The sequence below is a fragment of the Aquila chrysaetos genome, chromosome 7 (assembly GCF_900496995.4).
Source record: "Aquila chrysaetos chrysaetos chromosome 7, bAquChr1.4, whole genome shotgun sequence".
NCBI classification, from domain to species: Eukaryota; Metazoa; Chordata; class Aves; order Accipitriformes; family Accipitridae; genus Aquila; species Aquila chrysaetos.
The window spans coordinates 30968897-30989511 of record NC_044010.1 but is presented as its reverse complement, the minus strand read 5'-3'; the positions used below and the strand labels follow the sequence as shown (position 1 = coordinate 30989511).

At 44.0% G+C, this 20615-nt stretch overlaps 1 protein-coding gene across 2 annotated transcripts; it reads right to left on the bottom strand.

Annotated features, from left to right (window-relative positions):
• Positions 1-307: 307 nt before the first annotated feature.
• On the bottom strand, positions 308-14162 carry IFNGR2 (interferon gamma receptor 2). Of its 2 annotated transcripts, none has more exons than XM_030020351.2 (7): positions 13904-14162; positions 9504-9630; positions 8855-9030; positions 6745-6893; positions 5176-5329; positions 3926-4080; positions 308-1431 (listed from the first exon to the last, which is right to left on the bottom strand). In XM_030020351.2, exons 1-7 carry the CDS (start codon positions 13974-13976, stop codon positions 1258-1260), a joined length of 1008 nt encoding a protein of 335 aa, XP_029876211.1. In that variant the 5' UTR covers positions 13977-14162; the 3' UTR covers positions 308-1257. The 2 variants fall into 2 exon arrangements, with proteins under 2 accessions (XP_029876211.1, XP_029876212.1); XM_030020352.2 differs by lacking the exon at positions 13904-14162 and adding an exon at positions 13300-13421.
• Positions 14163-20615: the final 6453 nt, after the last annotated feature.

Below are 20615 nucleotides of genomic sequence, written 5' to 3'. Positions count from 1 at the left end.
TCTTGGCATGCTGCCTAATCACAAGTGGTGAGATTACTTTATGAGGAAACAACCTCATTAAGCTTTTGGAAAAAATGTTACTGATTTTTCATGCTAGTCCGGTGTATTCCTGGAAGGGGTGGAACAGCATTACCTCAAGATAACCCACAGCTCTGTCAGTGACCAGGGTTATTAACAGACCTAAGTAACTTGAACAAGTCATTTGCAAATAAACAAGCAAAACAATATTTCTTTTTTTTTTTTAAACAACTTGTATCAAACCCAGGAAAAAAGTCAAATAAAAACAATCTTTTTAGTACAGAAGTGGTTCATTTGTTCTTTGTGCTTTATTAGACACCTTCCAGACCCCACGGGATTGTGATGTGAGGCTTAACTTGTAGTCTTCTGCTTCTGCTTTAAAAGACTCACTCAAAACACAACCCTCAGTCAACTTTTCATTTGCAGGACTAATCTGATAGTCAACAAGAGATTTTAGTGTCTAATAATTACTGATACATGTTATATAAATTCTGAGCAAAATTATTTTAAAGTTTGTTTTGCTGTGACAAATGATTGTCTCACTGCAGGAGCAGAAGATTAATGCTTCTCATGAACGTGTTAGGAGGCAGATATTAGGAGGCCTTTCTTGGAGCAGTTCTTTGCACAGGTTCATGCTGAGGAGGGTGAAGTACTATAAAATTTCTTTTTAGGCTGCCATTTTTATCCAGAGGGAAGAAGCTGCCATAGAAAACCACACATACTTAAAATTATTCAGAAAAACATACTGGGGTGGATATAATAGATGTTGAGTGCTAACACGGACTTCACAAATAAGGCAACAAAACAAAAGCCACTATAAAAGTAATTCATGGTGCAATTATTCACTTACTGAAAAATTCCAGGTTGTACTACATCCTACCATAAAGTGCTATTATTTCTCAAAGCTTTATTTCAATTTGGGGTGGGAAATATGGTGATGTTAATATAACCATTTTATAACCATCTGTCTTTCTTCAGGCAATTTAGTGTTCATTTCCCTTTCACAGTCCACCTTTCAAGTCTCTTTGGCAGAACACAGTTGCTGTTGTAGCACAGCAGAAGCCATTTAAACAAAGGCTCAGGGTCCATGCTATTCCCAGGAAGCAACATCTCGCTTAGGATTGTCAGCAGCTGCATTTTGCCCAGAGCTCGTCTGTCCTGCCAGCAGCCACAGGGCAGGAGCTCACGGGCAGGAGCCTCTGCAAGGACTTGGTACAGGCACCCTCACTAGGGTGCCACTTAAGTTACTTCACTGTCACTGGAGATGGTGTGTGAATGAGCTTGACCATCCAAACTGCTGCCACAGGCTTGGCTTCCTTCTCCACAAAATACAACAGATAAGGAATCGTGGGGATCATCCTCGGCATAGTTGTCCAAAACCTCTAAAACAGGCATGCTAGGGTCCTTCAAATACTGGGAAAAGGCATAAACAACAGTTTAGATATCTATCCACAGAACAGATGTATTAGAAATTACAGCAACAGAGCAGGTACCACCACCTATAGGCAAGTTGCTTCAGACTAGAATTCACAGTGAGAGCTGCTAAATGTATATTCTATTCTGGATTTCCTTGAAACTACATCAAACAAGGAAAAAGTTAGTTTTAAGGAAAAAGTTTCCCATCTTATTTCTGGGGGGGAGGGGCAGGAATATCAATCATGCAAACATCCATTTAAGTGAGTTAAAGCCATCTGCATTTCCTGTTTTTTTCAAAATAAATTTTGGCCAACATTCTTTTCATGCCAGTTCAAGCAAATTCCTACTAGTTAAGAACAAACCACAGAAGAAAACACTTCTTTATTACACTGCTGGGGACATATTCTCCAACTGCAGGAATCTAGCAACTGACAGCTTGTCTAAAGCACTGATGGCACAAACAGTATCTAAGATTCTGGTTTGGGCAGTGTCAGGCAACTCGGATCTGCATCTTTTACCATTACCAGAAAACTCTAGTGGCATCCTTCTCTTGTAGTTACTTTTTGCTTTGACTTCCCCTCTGCTCCCCTTTCCTCCAAAATTAAGTCATCAGCTTTACAATGAATGCATAAAATGTAGGCCAGAGAAAATGCTTTCTGTTCCTCCTGCCACCCCCATACACTCTCCTTATCACTAAGCTGATCTTGTATTTCACGGAGGATTGGAGCCATCCATCATTTCATGTACTGAACCAAAAAATAAAATCTGCCATTGAACATTTTTATCCCGATTAAAAAAAAAATAATAATTAAAAAAAATGTCCGGAACACAGACACCTTCACATTGTTAAAACATAGCTTGTCGTTTTACTCAAAAGCTTGTTCTGTACTGTAGGAGGTGTCATAATCTGGCTGAGATGGGACCACAGCTCAGGTCATGTCTGTTGTGGGACAAAATGAACCTTAGTTTCAGTTAAGGCACCGCTTTCTCTGTAATCATAGCAAGGCTAATGGGCAACAGGATTATTTTTTCAGGTGTATTAAAACCAAATGTTTCATATGGGAACCTCAAATACATCCACTTTAGCAGATTCAAGACATAAATGAACCTCAGTTTGACTTTGCTCTGTGAAGGTGTTTCTGCGGTAGAACTGTTCCCTACAACTCAAGACTCTGAAAGCTGAGATCCTTCTATAAAAGAAGGAAACGTAATTTTTCTGAAAATCTAAAAGATTTTTAAAATAATTGGTATTCTGTACTCATGGGAAGTGTTCTACAGAGGAGAAGCCTCAGGCTGGTTGATCCCTGTTAGAAATACACATTTTCAAAATTCTGCATATATGCTTATTTTCCTTCATTTCTTATCAGTGTTTTACCCAAAACCAGGCTCACTATTGTTCAAGAGTATCTACTTTTGCTGCATATTTTCCAGATTAATACAATTACTCCAGAACACGATGATAGACTCTATTCTCGTAAGTCCTTTGCATGAAATGCTGCACTATTTTAGTATACTGTACAAGGATTTTTTTTCTCCTACATGAGATGCACTTCTCTTGATATGTGATACAGCTGTCTCCACTGAGCCCCCATGAAACGGTAGCTGAGGTAGCATGAAGAGAGAAAATTATTTACTTGGGGGTCTGCAGAAAGTCTGGGTTCCTTCACCCATACGTCTATAAAAATCTGGAAAAACAGCTCCACAATCACAGAACTACTATAGTAAAATGGACTACTCTGACATGCAGATATATACAAAGAAATACACCTCAGAGAACAGCAAACAAATACAAGCTTTTAAAAATATAGAATGCATGCTGAACAAGGATTTTTAAATCAAGAACTTCACATAAAGACTACTTCCTGTTTCAGTACTAAAAAGAAGAAGATGAACAGGACTGAAACAATATCGTTTAGTACAGAAATGTGTGAGCTACAAGGAGAAAAAAAGTCCCAGGATGACTTTTTCATCTGTGTATTGCTAAACCTACAGGAAAAAAAGAAAAAGCCCAAGAGCATTCCCCTAGGTAGCCCTTAGTCTTCACGTCAGTCCTTGCTCTTAAAACTATCAGTGTTTGCTTTTCCATATTTGATTTCTAATCAGAGACCTACGTCCCAAGTACATGTCCTGCAGCACACAAAAGCTTTTTGCTTAAAGTGAGCAACTGTTTCAGGCCTGGTGACTTAGATAAGCAAAGAAATGGGTGGACAAGGGGTAGTCAAGGAACAAAAAAATCTTACTCAGGTTTTATAACAGGATTATAGCAGCATTTGTATCTTAAGGCAGAGAAAAAAATAATTCAGTTGAGTAAAAGAGGAATAAAGTGGGAGATCACATATGAGAAAAGTAACAGTTTACACTAAGTCAACAATTTTTTATATCTATTTGTGTTATGCAACAACTAGCTTTGTTCATATTCACTCCAAGATCATCACTGTCTTTTACAGGGGGAGGGGGGCAAGGGGGAGAAATATAAAATGCCTATACATACCTCTTCAAAGTGTGATGGGATTTCTAAAGGTGGCCGAGACCAATATTTAATTGTTTTGTGGTGTCTCCACAGAAGAAACAAACCAACTGCTACCAGATTTACAAAAAGTAACACCAACACAAATATTAGTACAATATATCCAGCTCTGGTTGCCTCTGAAAAAGAAAAAAACAAAAACCATATACATATGACAGGTTCATATTTATACATCATCAAATGTAAAACAATATACAGTAAGCTGAAATTTACTATACTTGGTAATCAAAGTATAATTTCCAAGGCTAAGATCACAACCCTACTATAGATGCACTTGAAACACCTGTGTTCAGAAGTAGCTTGTTTTGTGATTCCTTGTGGAAGTCACCAACTCCCATGAGCTCCTGTCCCTTAATCACGCAGCCTAAGGCAAGCTACTTGACACACTAGCAGGGCAAACGGAGAGCTGGAGGAATCCCTGCTGGTGGGCAGGGGGCAGGTGGGGAATGCAATCTGTCCTTCCACCCTGAAGTTGCCAGCAAGGGCCATTAATGGCAGGGGCTTCTCTTTCAGAACATGCACCTCTCCAGCAAAGGAGCATCATAGACTCCAACATCACAGCTCAGGGGCTTGCGATCAAATACTCGGTCAATACTACCCAGGAGGTCAGCTCCTTTGGGGCTCCAGAAACTGCGTAAGCAGGTTTCATCTACACATCTTCCAGCGTAGCATGCTAAAGATCGGTTGTGCCTGTGTGTTGGTGGTCACACGGGGAGATTCAAGAGAGGGACAAACTCCATTATCTTGCACATGCTCTCTCCTCCCCTCACCCTCTCTCTTATCTCATACAAAACCATGCAGCTCAAAATGCACAGAAGGAAGCAGGTCGAAGAGGAAAGGGATGTTCCTGTCCTGCAGGAGGCAGTGGCTGAGGGAGAAGATTTGCAAGAGTAACGCCACCTCCTTCATCAATGACTTCCTCTAAAGACCAAGTATTTGTATTTTCTTTCTTTGCATATTTCTAGAAAGTAACACCCATAGCAGTATTTATGAAGGAAAAGGATGAGGGGAAAAGTACAACAGAGGCCCTTAATTACTGACTGAAAAATTCCATATTATTTTGCCATTAGTGACAACTGCAAACTACTAGAAGTGGTGCTCTCTTAGCACTCCTGACAGATACAGGTATGTAAGTGACCAGTTACACGATCTAAGACTCGTGTATTACACTCGTCCCATTATATACAAAAAAATAACAAAAATCAGATTTATACCACTAATTTTAGTTCTGTAACACTCTGGGATGCTTTGCAGTCCAAATAAGTGGAGATCTGAATGTGTCATCAATTCTACTTGAATTTCAAAACAATAAAGTGTCCATTCCTTTAGACTTTTGATTTTGAATAGTGTACTGCTCGTCTTTATCACCTGTTTAAAAGACACACACAAAAAAAAAGTGTTACTGTAAAAACCAGACCTGTCTTCAACACAAATCCCCTCCCCATATTTACGTTTCTCATTCAAAAAGCACAGATTTTATTCTTCATAATTCAGCCTTCCCAAACAAGAGAAACAGTGAAATATATTTCAACTTTCCTACTTGAATGCATTTGAAAGGTCATTATTTTTAAGCAAAATTAAACCTACACCATTTAAAACCATCTGTAAGGGCACGAACAGCAGAGGCATGAAAACTGATGCAAGGTCTCATTTTATCCACAATATGCTGCTGGAGGCTTTGACGCAGCTCACTGTGACAGTGAGCACAATACAGGAAGGGGGAGGGAAAAACAAGCCATGGGAAGTGTCTCCACCATCAGAGGAAGCTGGCAGAAGTGTAGTTCAGTGAAGAGCTTCCACCATCTCAGCTCCTTCTACTGAAGAGGAAAACAGCTGATGGCCAGTGCAAAACCTCCAGTCTCCACATGGCCACCATAGTCTTTTGGGAATTTTTAACCTGTAAGGGGCTAGGATAAGGGCCTCAGTGAAGTCTACAGAAGCATACAAGAGTGACTTCTTGCCTGAATCTCAAACAAGAAGGTATTTTACATATGTCAGAAAAATACACATTGGTGCAAGAGAGGAAGGAAGTGGAGGTGTTTCAGATTTAGCAAGGTCTTTGAAACAAAAGGGTTTTTTTAATATATTTTTTCTGCTTCTGATTTTTAAACATTTCACTTTAGAATGACGTTTGAATCTTCTTGACGTTTTGAATCTTCTTCCTCTTTTTTTTTTTTTTTAAAATGTGATTTAATCTCTCCCTGCAATGCTGGCCTGTCCAGAACATAATTACCAGGGCCCCAGATAGCAGCATAAGCGCACGTGACCAACACCTCTAAGTCTCAGTATGAACAGGGACAGCTTATCCCAGCTGTGTCCAGCATGTTTCTAATAACTCTGCCTTTCTCTGCCCTAGGAACAGGCGACATCAGGCCAAAGCAGCCTGTTACTGAAGCTGCCAGCACACACAAGCCCAGCGCAGGAAAGGAGGAAGGATATTTCAGAGTTTTCCAAACTGCCTAAGCAAACTTTGGAATCTAAATGTAATTTTAAAGCCACCTTTGACACTTTGTGGATTCTCTCCCTTGATCTGCAATGTGATTTAACCTCCGTTTCATATGAAGGAAAAAAAGATGGTTTTGAAAGTTTCGTAATACGTGCAATACTTGTGCCAAGACTAAATTAACTTTTTTCAAGACACCAAATGGTGACCTTCACTGCTAGCGAAAAAAAAATTACATTAGTTTTCTTCCTCCACTTCTGCTGTTCTGCCAAGAGACACCAACTTATATCTCTTAGTCAGAGAGGCATTATGAACAAAATAAATTAGAGAGAATTCTTACTTTTTTAGTAGTACTTGTTGTGTTCTCCCAGTAGGACACATGATACTGAAGAAAATCACCTGCTTCGGATCCAAAAGGGGGTGTGACACTAATGAGAAGCGAGTCAGAGCTTTCAGTCACGCTGTTCACTTTAGGGGGCCCTATAGTAGCTGAAAATAAACACAGAAAGAGCAGTGAACCTCTGGGATGCAGAACAGCTCATCATACTGTCTTCAGCTTTACTTAGATACTCTCAGCAAACATGCTAAATATGACAGCTTTTTCTCAAGAAAAGGAATACAACATTTTCTCATCTACTTACTGCATTTAAGATATCTACTTCATTACGAATCTAAGGAAAAAGCCTTGAAAGCATAAGTGAAACTAGGTAATTAAAAAAAAAAAAAAGTTTCCTGTTAACTTTCCCTGGAAATACAGTAAATATTCACTAGAATGTATCTGCATTTATTATGCAGTTAATGGTGATACAGGGTTTTTTGGGTTTTTTTTTCCCCCTTCAAATAGCCTGCCACATATTCCATGTTCTCTAAAAAACACAGTTTGGGTCAATACATTGGAAGAGGAATAACTAGTTTCCTCCTCTTGCTTTGATGTCTCCATCTGTCCTATAGGGTAAAGATGATGAGTTCCTTTTGTGTCATGAAAAATATTATATAAAGTACTGTCAGTCCTAATACAAGAGAGTTGTGTGATCACAGATCATATATGGTCATTAGTCATTTATACTTCATATCTTGACTTCTTTCACCAGTTAACTTTATCAGCATTTGTAAAGCACTCCAGGATCTCAAAAAACCCACTCATGCAAATATTAGAGTAGTTAACAGCTGCTTGCATACTAAAGTGGGGTAATTAGTAAAAATCAATCCTTGCATGCAATCATTGCTTATTGTACCTCAAAAATTCCAGCAGGACCCACTCTGTCCACTGTTACGTTAGAGAAAATTGGCCCCCATGATCTTTATATTGATAGAGAAATTTCAGTTTCTTTCTACTTCCTGTTGCTGTACAACTGCAAACACCTTGTTGTGTGTCCTCGCAAATTCCCGAAGCTCCCCTCTCAAGTGGGATAGACCCAAACATTAAAGGAAGAGAACAGCCTGACTGAGTAGCCCATGGTCTTGCTGTCTAGGAACTGATCTTGAGGGCAGTCACACAAGAATGATCACATAATGTTCCTCTTTCTCCCCCAAGAAACAGACACACAAACCTCTCTCTCCCACACCAAGTCTCTCCTTTGTCTTGTATTCCCATTAGCCAAGCGCTTTCCTAACCCCCAGAGGATCCCACTCCCAAACAATCCTGCATCACAAGCTATGGATACATCACTTGTAATCTTCAGCTAGGGATTTGGGTAGTTCCTCATCCCCACACTCTTTACCACTAGAGAAAATCCAAGATTTAGAACTGAAGTCACCAGGGAAAGTATCATACTCTTTGCAGCATGGACCACCACTGCTCCTCACAAGGTATGGGAGAACTTGAACTAAAGAGTTAATATATCCATTCCTCTGCTTCGTTATCGTTTTAGAGGTATTTTTAAACTCAACATCTACTTTCTTCTAATCCTGAAACCAATCACAGCAAGGCAAAGAGCAGATCTTATAAATGTGTGAACAAGCATGTTGCTGTCCTTTAACAGGATTTAAAGTGTGCCTTGACCCTTCTACAATGCAGTCAGGACACTTTATATTTATGAGAAAAGGGATCTGTTCAATAGAAACAGGTAGTTTGTACTCAGACTACCACAAATCAAGGGGGGTGTATGTGTTCATGCGGCAGTGCTAAGTGGGGAAACAAGAAAATGGAAAACTCTTTAACATAATATATGTCGTAGTTTTTATAAGACTTAACCACCCAAGGAAACTCCTCTGTTCCTCTTTCGATACCTGTTGAAAGAGTGCACTGCTAACCCTACTACAGAGGAACTAAGTAGTGTCAAATCCCTAGTGACACACAGAGACATTGTAGTCTTTGTTAACTAACACCTACAATTCTCTCACTTGACTTTTGTACATAATAGAGTCAAAAAACCCTAGAACGGACAACAAACATTTTTTTCAAAGAAATCTCCTTTGAGAGACACACTGAAATCATAAATAGCACTTACTGTTTCTCTCTGCCACAAATGGATCTGTTTCCACCCAGTCAGAAGTCACTTGCCCTAGCTCAGCCCTCACACGCAAAACAACAGTCCAGCGCCGCTCCTTAAGTGACCAGGGGAAACTGCATTCAGTCTGGGTGATACGGGTGCAGTTCATCTCATCCCACTGGTTAAACGCTCCTCTGCAATGCAAAACAAAGGACAAATATAGCATCAGCAGAACAGTGCAACCAGCTAAAATACAATCCCTCCCACCTAGACAATTTTTGTAACAACAGAATATGTTACAAAACTACCACTTTCATGTGGGTTTAACTCCACAGCCCTTTCAGCACCTGCATCTCCTCAGTATCTGGGGAGAAATTAAAATTAGTGAGGGAGAATTCGGTAAGGCTAAAATTATTCAGGAAACTATGCAACCTTTCTGGGTGCTTTTCAGGTCTTCAACCTTTGCTCAGTGTAGTGGAAATATCACAGGCTGAAAGACTGTCAAGTCTTCAGAAACTGCTTTCAGATATATATAAAAGCATCTGTAATAGACAACTCATTCTTTCATTTGTTTATTAATTTTTAGGTGTTTGGTTTTTTTCTTAACCCATTGTGTTACTGGATTAGAACAAAATCAGTTTGGTTGGGTTTAGATCTATTTACTTACGTTTTAAAATGGACTGTATATAACACCAAGCCTCTATCCACTTTAACAGGAGACCACCTCAGTGAACTACGAAAGTTATAGGAATAAACCATCACATCCTTTGGTGCCGGTAAATGGGGAGAAGATTCTAAAGTAAGAAGAGGAATAAAAATGACTACTAAAGCATTCAAGCATATAGTAACTAACTTTTGGTCTCCAAACTCCATCACCATATATTACATTTTCACTGCTTTGCACGCAAAACCATTCCTCCTCCTCATTCCATTTCTAGGTGCACTAGTAGCAGTACATTTAAGTCCCTACTATCCACAAAGCACTGAACTGCAACTTACTGCTTTTATTTCTTCCACACAGAACACAGCACTGAAAGTACAAAACAGTAAACCCCACCCAGCTCCCCCACGAAGCTATAAAATTAAGGTCCACTGCCACTTGTCATGACAAAAGCTCATCTATTTCAATTGTCTGCATCTCACATTTTACTGTGTTAACAACTCAGAACACCTTCTTCCTGCTAACTTGTTTGAAAACAGCGAGGTCACTTCACCGAAACTTTCCAGGAAACAGATAAAAAAAAAAAAAAAAAAAATCCATCTCGTACTTAAACACATACGTTCACAAACACATACGGCACCATTCCACTTGCAAGCCTGAAGTTTTGCCAATTTTGAAACCGATTTCACAATGTAGAGGAGGACAGAAACCTCTGTTAGAGGTGTGCCTTCTGCTAGGAAGAATGTCCACCCAAATTCAGTCATGCTATAAACTCCTGGGGGTGAATAAAGGCTGCGAGCGCTCTCGAGCAGCTTGTCAGGAGACGAGCAACACAGCAGCGGAGAGCATACAGCTGTGTCTCTAGTACGGGAGATAAACCACTTCCCTGCTAGCCCAAGCAGAGCAGAGGAAGAAGCCGTCTATTGGGACTGGAGCATGGCCAAAGGCCAGGCACCGAGCTGGGCACGGAGGGGTAGAAAAACCAGCGGAGGGAGGGAGGGCGGGCAGCCAAGCAAAAGGCAGAGAACTAATGGCTGGGGAAACAGGGGCGAGTGAAGTAGAGAAAGCCCGATGAGAAGTTAAGTAGGGGAGCAGCTGGAGGGAAACGTTAGCTGGCAAACAGGACAAAACAGCAGGCTGGAGAACCAAAAACCACGGAAAGACAAGAAGACCAATGGTAAGGAACTGAGATAGCCCAAAGAAACAGACTAAGATTACCACAAGTAAGCTGCGGCGAGGAAGACAGGAAAAGGCAGTTATCAAATGCCCTTAAAACCAGAAAAGCATCACACTTTTAACCACAGCACTGCAGTCACTCTGGAAGGAAGGGCCCTGGGGAGGTCTCCAGTCCCTGCCCCGAGAAGGGCCAGCTCTGGCATCAGAGCAGGATGCTCAGGACTCTCTCCAGGCAGGTCCTGGAACCTCCAAGGACAGAGCCTGCACAGCCTTGCTGTTCACCACCTGCCTGTCTTAAGAGGCAGAAAGGTTTTCCTTCTACACTTGACTTGTATTTATTTGTCTGTGTAGTGATCCCCTTACACCATTAAACATACTGGGTCAGCAGGTCCTAAGCTCAAAGACACCCATGACATGACACGATATGATATTCCACATGGTAAGATTTCAATTTTTTGTTCTTAAGACAACAGTCTCCTAAGATATGGTTTGTTTATTTTTACACAAATAAGATCAGAAGACCAAGCAACTTAAGCTAAATTCTGTCCCCAGCCTTCTTTGGCAATATGGGGATAATGTTAAAAAGTTTCTTCTTTTTGATTTCTACCTCTGATTTTGATACACAGCACTAGACAGCACACTGATGCTGACAGCACTATCTTTCAGAAGAGACATTATGCCAGGCTCTTAACATCCTCCATGTACAGGTAAAAGACAACATGAATCTTCACGAAGTTGCATTAAACCCTAAGTCCAAAATACCAAAGAACTAGTTAAGCTCTCGAAGTTTTAATTAGGTATGTTAAAAGTTGAGGCTAAGAAACTAGTGAGTAGTGCTTTTAAGTAAACGCACATTGCCTTAGGCTACAGATCGATCATTCAGCATTGCATACCTGTCTGAGATTCCTTACAGTTAGAAATGATACCTAAACTATTAATCTCTCACATATTTTAAAGGCCACTAAGTAACCTTTTCTTCATTCGAGACAAGTTTTCACTTTCCAGTCACGCAGATTCTTTCTTGCACTCTCACTGCTGGTCTGGCATGTGGCGAGGTATCTCACACCATCAGTAATCTGTGCACTCAGACATCCGATACAAACTAATTTTACAAAATTCAAGAAAGCTGTCAGAACGAAACACAAGCACTAGCATTTTTTTCTTCTTCTCTCCTCTCCCTCTCAACAAAAAGAAAAAAGGAAAAAGCAATGAAGGACAAGGACTGGTACATCTTCTCCTCAATCGAGACTGCACACTGATTATTTTGCCTTACATTACCATTCAGAAACAGATCATTTCCCCTACCAGCTTCAAAAACACTGAAAAAATTATCAAATCTATGGCTCTGTAGTTGATCATCAAGGTGCTATGTGCCACAAGGCACTTACTACTGCACTGAGGAGCTGTTTCTGTAGCACACCGAAGGAACGCATTCGTATTTTGGTTAGATATCTCAACTTGACAAGGGAAGTTACTTAAATTTCTGAAATCACACACTGAACTCCATAATGATCATTAGTTTGTACAAAGTAACAAAATGCCCACTTCAGAAAAAAAGCACCTATATATATATGCAAGTATCCTAGAAAAAAACAAACTACCTTAGCCAGGGAAAGGCAGAAACGCCCTGCCCTTTCTGTCTGGAAGGTGGTCTCGCTGAGCCGGTTCTTTTAAAGCATCTGCCAAACAATGCTCAGATTGTTTTTTCCTGATGCAGAGACTTCCTGACTCTTCAAGCCACAAGTCAAAGCTTTCACATAGCAGAGTGTGAAGCCACAAGTTACAGTGAGTGAAAGCAGCTCAGCTTGGCCTAGCCAACTGTTTCACAGACTCCATTCCTGCTCCTGAATGATTTCTGATCCCTTCCCCTGCATCAGCCTTAGACCACATCATTTTGCTAAACGGCAAAAAAGAAGTCTCGGGGGTTTTGGATGGACTTTTACTGTTTTAGTGTACCAAACTGGCTTCTCATATTGTCAGACAAGCACCAAAGCCTACAAAAGGTGAATAGCAGAAATGCGTGGCCAGGTGGGGATGGGTGATGACAGCTGGCTATTCTTTTGGCTCGGATTTTAACATGTAGCATCTCCATTTGCAACAGAAGAAACACAGCACGCTGTGCCTATGAGAGGGAGAGCGCAGAGGGGGAGGAGGCCCTACGTAGAAGTTGAACACCAGAACAGCTCCCTGGGAAATCCCACTGCTGCCGATGGCATGGGACTGGGCAACACTGACGGCAGCAGGTCCCCCCGGCTCGCCTCAACCAACCCAGGGGCATTTGGACTCCTAAGTCCAGCCACGGACTGCAGGCCTGGAACGGCAGCTGCCTCCAAACAGCCGGAGAGCCCCACGGGACTCACCAGTCACAGGCTGGCCAGCCAGGCCTTGACGAACGGGAGAAAATGCGACAGCAGACATGCTGAACTCATGGAGGTACCAGAGTGCCTGAATAAGGACCACGCTGTATGCATACCTCATTCAAGACATGTCACAGCAGCTCTTCCACACTTTCCGGGATACATACTGAAGCCAGCATTGTACCAGCTATAGCTCGGACCCGACCTGAAGAGCAAACCTCCCCTTCCCCCGACAAAGCATTTACATCGAAGTCTAAATCCAATCCTACCGACACTGTCAATTCACAGTTGATGAACGGGTGCCACATCACAAACTACAGCCACATCAACGACTTATGCCGTACCAATCCCCCTCGACGCTGAACCCGTGCAGGTTTCAGCCGCTCTCTGACAGACGTGGCCGGTTTGGGGCCAGGCTGCCCGGTAGCTGGCCGCAGAGCCAGCCTCGGGCCGGGACGCGAGCCGGTGGCAACCCAGACGACGGCAGATTTTCAAAGAGCAGCGACCCGGGGTTCGGCAGGAGAAACCTGGCCTTGTCCTTCAGAGGGGATGGCACGGGCGGGGTGAGGGAAGGGCGAAACCCGCCACGGCCCCGCTCTCCCCACTGCCGCTCCCCCCCCCCTTCCCCGCTGCGGCTCCGGCAGCCGCCGGGGCTCCTTCAGGGGACGGGCTAAGAGGCACGGCCCCGCTGTCCCCCACCAGCCCCCTCCGGGGCCGCCCCAGCCCGGGCCCTCGCCCCACAGGCTTCCGCCGCCTCCCGGGCCGGAAGCCCGCTGGCGAGGAGGCGCCCAGAGAGGCGCAGGCCGGGCGGCAGCCTCCAGCCCCGCGCCGCCGGCCACCACCGCAGCGAGCCCCGCGCCGCGCCGCACCCACCTGCGCCCGAGGCCCGGAGGGAGCCGAGGAGGAGGAAGAGGAGGAGGGAGAGGAGCGGCGCCCGACACGGCATGGCCCGGCTGGCAGCGCCCCGCCGCCCGGCCCCGCTCGCCGCCAGAGGCAGCTCGCCGGTCCCTGAGGAGCGGGGCCGGCGGCGAGCAGGCCTAGCGGGGCCGCCTACACACCCGCGGCCCGGCCCGGGCTGCGGCTGCTGGCGGGGAGCGGAGCGCCCGCTCCGGCCCGGCCCGGCCCGGCCCGGCCCCGCTCCGCCCCGCCCCGCCTGCGGGGAGGCAGAGCCCGCCCTCGGCCCCGCCTGCAGCGCCGCGGGGGGCTGGGGGGGGCCGGGCCGCGGGCTCCAGCGGCCCCAGCGGGCGGCGGGAGGCCGCCGCGGGCGCCGTCTGCTGCGGGCGGACCCCGGCCCGGCCCGGCAGGGCGTCAGGGCGGGCTGTGGGCTGGCCCCGCGGCCTGCGCCTGCCCGCCGCGGCGGAAGGGGCCGCAGCCACCAGCGCCGGCGGTGCGGGCGCAGAGGGTCCCGTGTGCGTTCGTGGCGTGCGGTTGACGTGAGAAAATCTTGCCATGAAGTGGTTAAAGTTCCCCAGCTTTCTCTGGCTGTATCTAGAGTAACACCAGCCCGCGGTTAAGCCTAACCGCGTACCTTGAGCTGATGCTATTGATTACACAACATCGCCATTAAAAAACCTGGAGGTGATGCCGGGGGCCAGCAGTCCTCCCAGGTGATTACTATTTCAGTAGAACAGTTGTTCTTAAATAATTCACGAGGCAGGGACCTGTTGTTTTTAAGAGCTTGGACACGACTTCGGTTGAAAGCACCGTAAAGCAGAGGAGTATTTCATACGTCTCCTGAACAAAGTCAAAATACTCTCTCTTAAACGCTTCAGAGAGAAAACACATTTTATTAGTACAAGATTGGGCAGTCGGCAGAATTATGACCAGCAGGACTGCCAGCAGAGGAAACCATGCACAGCTAGGGTACTTAAAACGTCTTTAATTAATTTTAATAAAGGGGATCTTTGGCCGCCTGAAGGCTCCCTGAGCAAAGTTTACAACACTGCCATCAGACTTCTGACAAAAGGAAAGCAGGCAAGTACAGCAAGAGTATCTTGCGTTCAGAGCTCCAGGTAAGGGCTGGGCAGCTTTGATTTCCAACTAAGCTTGTATGAATCACTTGATTTCACTGCAGTTCAGCTCTTCCTCAATCGAAAGAGAGATTCCTCCCTTTCTCTTAAGTCCTGCATGGCCTGCTCTTATCAATTGCAAGCTTTCAGAGCAAAGATCCTCCTTTTGCTGGGAGGTACAGTAATAAAACGGGCCAGAATCTCAGTCAAAGCCTTTTAACACCAACACAAATTATAAAAGCTAGAAAGGAGTATAAACAAAGGAGGGAAAAAAAAAAAGCAAATGCTGAAAAGCTGACTGGTTGCTTGGTTGGTTGACTGTCAAAAGAAGATGGGCTAGAAGGGGATGGTAGAGGTTAAAGTCATTCAGTTATAGACTGAGCCTGTTTTCTCTGCGCTTAACATGTCTGACCTCTTTTTGAACCCTTCTGGGAAGAGTGACTCAACTCTCTCAGTCAAGCAGCACTGTTCTACCAAAAGCTTCCCACTCCACAAGCTTCACTTTGGGATTTCCCCGGTCCCAGGCCTGTGCTGAGACACAGATTCTTGAATAATGATGTCTGAAGCCAGTGGAGGTATTTCAGTCATGCGCTGTTAGCATGACTTGTGGAGCATTTCTGGCAGCAGGTAGCCAAGCATGTAGCTGGGAAAGCCGTTGGCAATTTCTAACTATGAAACTTAAATAGCAAAAGGGCCCGTCCAGAAGGCATGTTAATTTTGATGGTATCTCTAATTCATGCATTAATGAGATTTTGATTCACAGAGGAAATTAGGTATGTTAAAGAACAACTCAAAACATGAATTCTGAAGGGGGGTTTCCCTCTACCCTTGCACTGAAAAACACATATTTACTGCATTTGTTAAAGAAATCCCATAACTGATCATGTGTGTTTTCCCTTTGCCAAACCAGACAGGAAACTTTTGCAGGCTTTTGGTTTTGCCGTAGCTGATCTCTCTCTTACCTTGAGCTTCCTATTAAGTCAAAGCCCAAGAAATTACTCCCTTAGAGTCTAGCAGACTCTTAAGAGGGAAGTCAAAATGACTAGCTGTGCCTTCATGAAAAAAGGGTAATGAAAATACATGGTTTTCACCATCAGTGGATGAGGGATGACTTCTTAAAACTGCTAGCTTAAGGAGAGCTGAAGAGAGAGAGGACAGAACTGAGAATAAATAATGATTTAATGAAGACAGAGAGAATAGAGAACTGGAGTCAATGCAACATCTGATCCTATCAATCATCTCCAAAAAAAAAAAAAAATTAATTAACCCAGGAAATCTGTGGAACCTACAGGAGTTCAGAGAGAATTATGTATATTGCTTTCTTTTCTTTTGAGCTTAGGACGCAAAAAGCAAAGTTAATGTCAAATCAGAAAGTAAGGGATAAATTATTTTTTCTTGCTGGTCCCCTTCCCTCACTTAAAGCTATCAACATGAGAAAGTGAAAGGTAGCAAATGAAGGTAGAAAGAAATACATTTCAGAGGAGAAATACCTCCATCTAACACTGCAAGTTACAGGCTTTTAAAATCATTGAGAAGTCTTATGTGTAGGAAAAAAGAAAACTCGTGATGGCACATAACTGCAATACAATGACATAGTAAATAGTTTTGGGTATATTTCACCAATGCAAACTATTTACTACTCTAAAATCCCAGCCTTGCCAGTTATTATATGTGGATCCCTGGGTTCACCCTTGTAAAACTGAAACCAACTCATCCATAAGAAGATAGTTAATCAATATCAAGGCAATCATTTTTCTGCAGCCAAATTTCTGGCACAGAATCTTGAAAAAAACTTGAATCCACAAAAGATAAGGAATTTTTCCAAAAATGACACATAGATAGAGGTGAAATGCATCCATTGTAAGACTCGGGGATACCTCATACATCAGGTAGTGATTGGTAGGTGAACAATTTTGGGACCACAGTGGTCTAAGAGGGAAATCAACCATGTTCCTTGTGTTCCTCCATTACCCCTCTTCTAGGCATCTCATGTAAAGAATCATGGCTAACACAGTTACGAAACCAAAAAAAGGAAGGAGATAAAAAGAAGAATCCCCCTTCCCCCCTCAATTTGTAAATGACCAAAACTTTTTAATAGGCACTGGAATTCATCTGTGGTATTTACGCTGCTGATGTTTCAAGTAGTATGAACTTACAGATGCTTGCAAAATATGTCATTAATGTGCAAGAGACAACACAAATGTACTAAGAACAGGAAACAAAAGTAAACACACACAAGAAGGGCCACTCCTGTTCAAACTATACTTCAGCAAGCCTTGAACAAATTAAAGACTTATTTTGACAAAAGCTAGCTCTTCAAACTCTGACCTCTTTACTTCCAACTCATGGTGTTTGCTGCTATGATTTTTACTCTTCTTCCTGGAAGAGAAATGTAATTCAGTTGTTTGATACTGGCCTAACATGGGAAAAAAAAAAAAAAAAAGAAATCTTATAGGAAAACCATACTGGTCTGTTCAGAGACAAAGCCTCCCCCTGCAAAATTTGCTTTGGTAGCTCTAGAAGCTTCCCCTATGTCCGACAGAGCCAATGCCAGCCAGCTCCAAGACGGACCTGCTGCTGGCCAAGGCCGAGTCCATCAGTGACAGTGGTAGCGCCTCTGGGAGAAGAGATTTATGAAGGAAAAAAAGTTGCTGGGACAGACAGAAACGGCAGCCAAAGAGAGGAGTGAGAACACGTAAGAGAAACAACCCTGCAGACCCCCAGGTCAGTGAAGGAGGGGGAGGAGGTGCTCCAGGCGCCGGAGCAGAGATTCCCCTGCAGCCCGTGGGGAAGACCATGGTGAGGCAGGCTGTCCCCCTGCAGCCCAGGGAGGTCCACGGTGGAGCAGATATCCACCTGCAGCCCAGGGAGGACCCCACGCCGGAGCGGGTGGATCCCCAAAGGAGGTTGCGACCCCACAGGAAGGCCATGCTGGAGCAGGCTCCTGGCGGGACGTGTGGATCTGTGGAGAGAGGAGCCCACGCTGGAGCAGGTTTTCTGGCAGGACTTGTGACCCCGCGGGGGACCCACGCTGGAGCAGTCTGTGCCTGAAGGACTGCAGCCTGTGGGAGGGACCCACGCTGGAGCAGTTTGTGAAGAACTGCAGCCCCTGGGGAGGACTCACATTGGAGAAGTTCATGGAGGACTGTCTCCCGTGGGAGGGACCCCACACTGGAGCAGGGGAAGAGTGCGATGAGTCCTCCCCCAAGGAGGAAGGAGCAGCAGAGATAATGTGTGATGAACTGACCGTAACCCCCATTCCCCATCCCCCTGCACTGCTGGCGGGGGTAGGTAGAGAATCCGGGAGTGAAGCTGTGCCTGGGAAGAAGGGAGGGTGGAATGAAGGTGTTTTGAGATTTGGTTTTATTTCTCATTACCCTGCTCTGGTTGATTGGTAATAAATTGAGTTAATTTTCCCCAAGCTGAGTGTGTTTTGCCCGTGACAGTAATTGGCAAGTGATCTCTCTCTGTCCTTATCTCGACCCATGAGCCCTTTGTTATATTTTCTCTCCCTTGTCCAGCTGAGGCGGGGGGAGTGATAGAACGGCTTTGGTGGGCACCTGGTGTCCAGCCAGGGTCAACCCACCACACATATATACCACCCTCTGTCTTTGAATGTACAAGAGAGTGAACAAGTATTTTATCTACTCAGAAACGCATGGAAAGAGGTGATTTGGGGTGCTGCTAAAGAACTGATAAACATCTGTTTATTCTCTTTCTATTGTCCCTTGACACAGCCACCTAAGTCTTGGTCCCCCATGGGTGGGACAACTCTCTTCTCTGTCAGTCATTCTTTAGCACCCATATCTGTTCTGCTCTCCCAGCTGTGTTTGTGCTCCTCCAGCTGCTGTAGGATCCATTTCTGATGCTTCCTCTTGAAAAAGGTGAGGGAGAGCAAAGGAGAAGAGAATCCAAAACTGCAAAAGAGGAGCCAGGAAAGCAACTGGGAGAATAAGCGTGTGCGAACTGCTGCACAGCCAGCCAGCATCATGGCAGTCGGGCTGCATCGATGCCTGCGCTCAGAAGGAAATCCTGGGTAAAACAGACTAAACCCTGCAAGGAGACATGAGCACCCACAGCTACCAGTAGTGCCTGCACCCTGCTCCGGCCCCAGGGGGTGTCAGAAATGCTTGAGTTTGCATGTGACCCTGCACACTTGGTATTCTGGTGACTCTGGCAGCAGGGGGGCCTGATGAGGTAGGCACCAGGGCACAGGTTTTCCAGGTCAGCACCTTGAGGAGTCTGACTTCTCACCAGCTCATTGCTGAGCCTCATAGTCTTCATCGTCTCTCAGAAATCAGCAACTCCAGTAGTAAGATCGGTGTGTGCTAGTTTGCGAATTCATCAGTTCAGTGCCCACTATGGCGAAAGGCTCTGCTGCTGACTACAGGGGATTCCCACAGCCTTACACAACCAGAAAATGCCTGAGTCATGTGAAGTGAGGTTTTAAAGATCAGCCCTCTCCTCAGGGGAAAAACATTACCTTATTTCTCTGTTCTGAGTTAAGTTTATAAAGTGAAAAAGAGAGTTAAGGAAGCTATGTCACGCTAGTAGAGAGATTTGCTTTGTGTTTTAGCTAGTTTTTGAGTTTTAATTGGAAAGTTGGTGCTGTCATGCTTTGCAATTCAATCTTGTAGCACAGGGAAGTGTTGTCTTTAATCGCAGGGCATAATAGTTAGCAGTTAATATCCAGGCAAAAGATAAGTAGGAAATATTTTTATTTTTTAGTATTTAATACAAATGTATTACAGCAGGAGCTTGGCCCCACTAAACTCTCTGCAGGTTGTCTTCTCCCACTCACAGGCACAGCAGCAAGCTGTACTCATGAGGCTCAGGTTATACTGTTTGTGCCTGTCAAAAGGAAAGAAGACAGAGCCATCAGGAAGAAAAAAAGAAACACCTCTCTCCCTTGATCTTGTTTGCATATTCTGAATTAGAGCATTATTTAGGATGTCTACTGGTGAATTGAGCAACTAGAATAGGCTTACCTAGAGGCCAATGGATTTGAGCCCATTGGATTAGAGCCCATTGTGGTGTTTGCATTTTAGCATGCTGTGGTGCTTAAATAAAAAAAAAGAAAAAAAAAAAAAAGAAGTTTTAGTAGTTCATTTACAGTAACTGTCTGATGAAATAAAATCTCCTAGAAACAGAGAGGAAGTATAATCAGTTAGTCATGGCATGCCTACTTAGAGCAGTTTACATAAGCAGCAGAAAGAGAGAAGTGCTTTTGTGGATAGATAAACACCCTGTATCTGCTATAGATAAACTTGTCTTCCAGATCATTATTTCTAAGACAAGGCATGTCTTGATGTCTGAAATTGATCACTAATTGTTAAGATGCCTGGGCGTCTTGCTGATAGTTGTAAATAGCTTTATTAACAAAAAGATTACAGTGACAGAAAAAAGTAAGTTCCTCAAATATTGACATTTAGATGCAGAATTGTTTGGAAGATACAATTTTTAGTGTTGGAATTTTCAAGGGGACAGGGTAGGAGGTTAAAACCTAAGTACCCTAAGGCACATTACCTGATCAAATATCATTTCTGGTAATGGAAGGCTTGTGGCACTGGGAGATG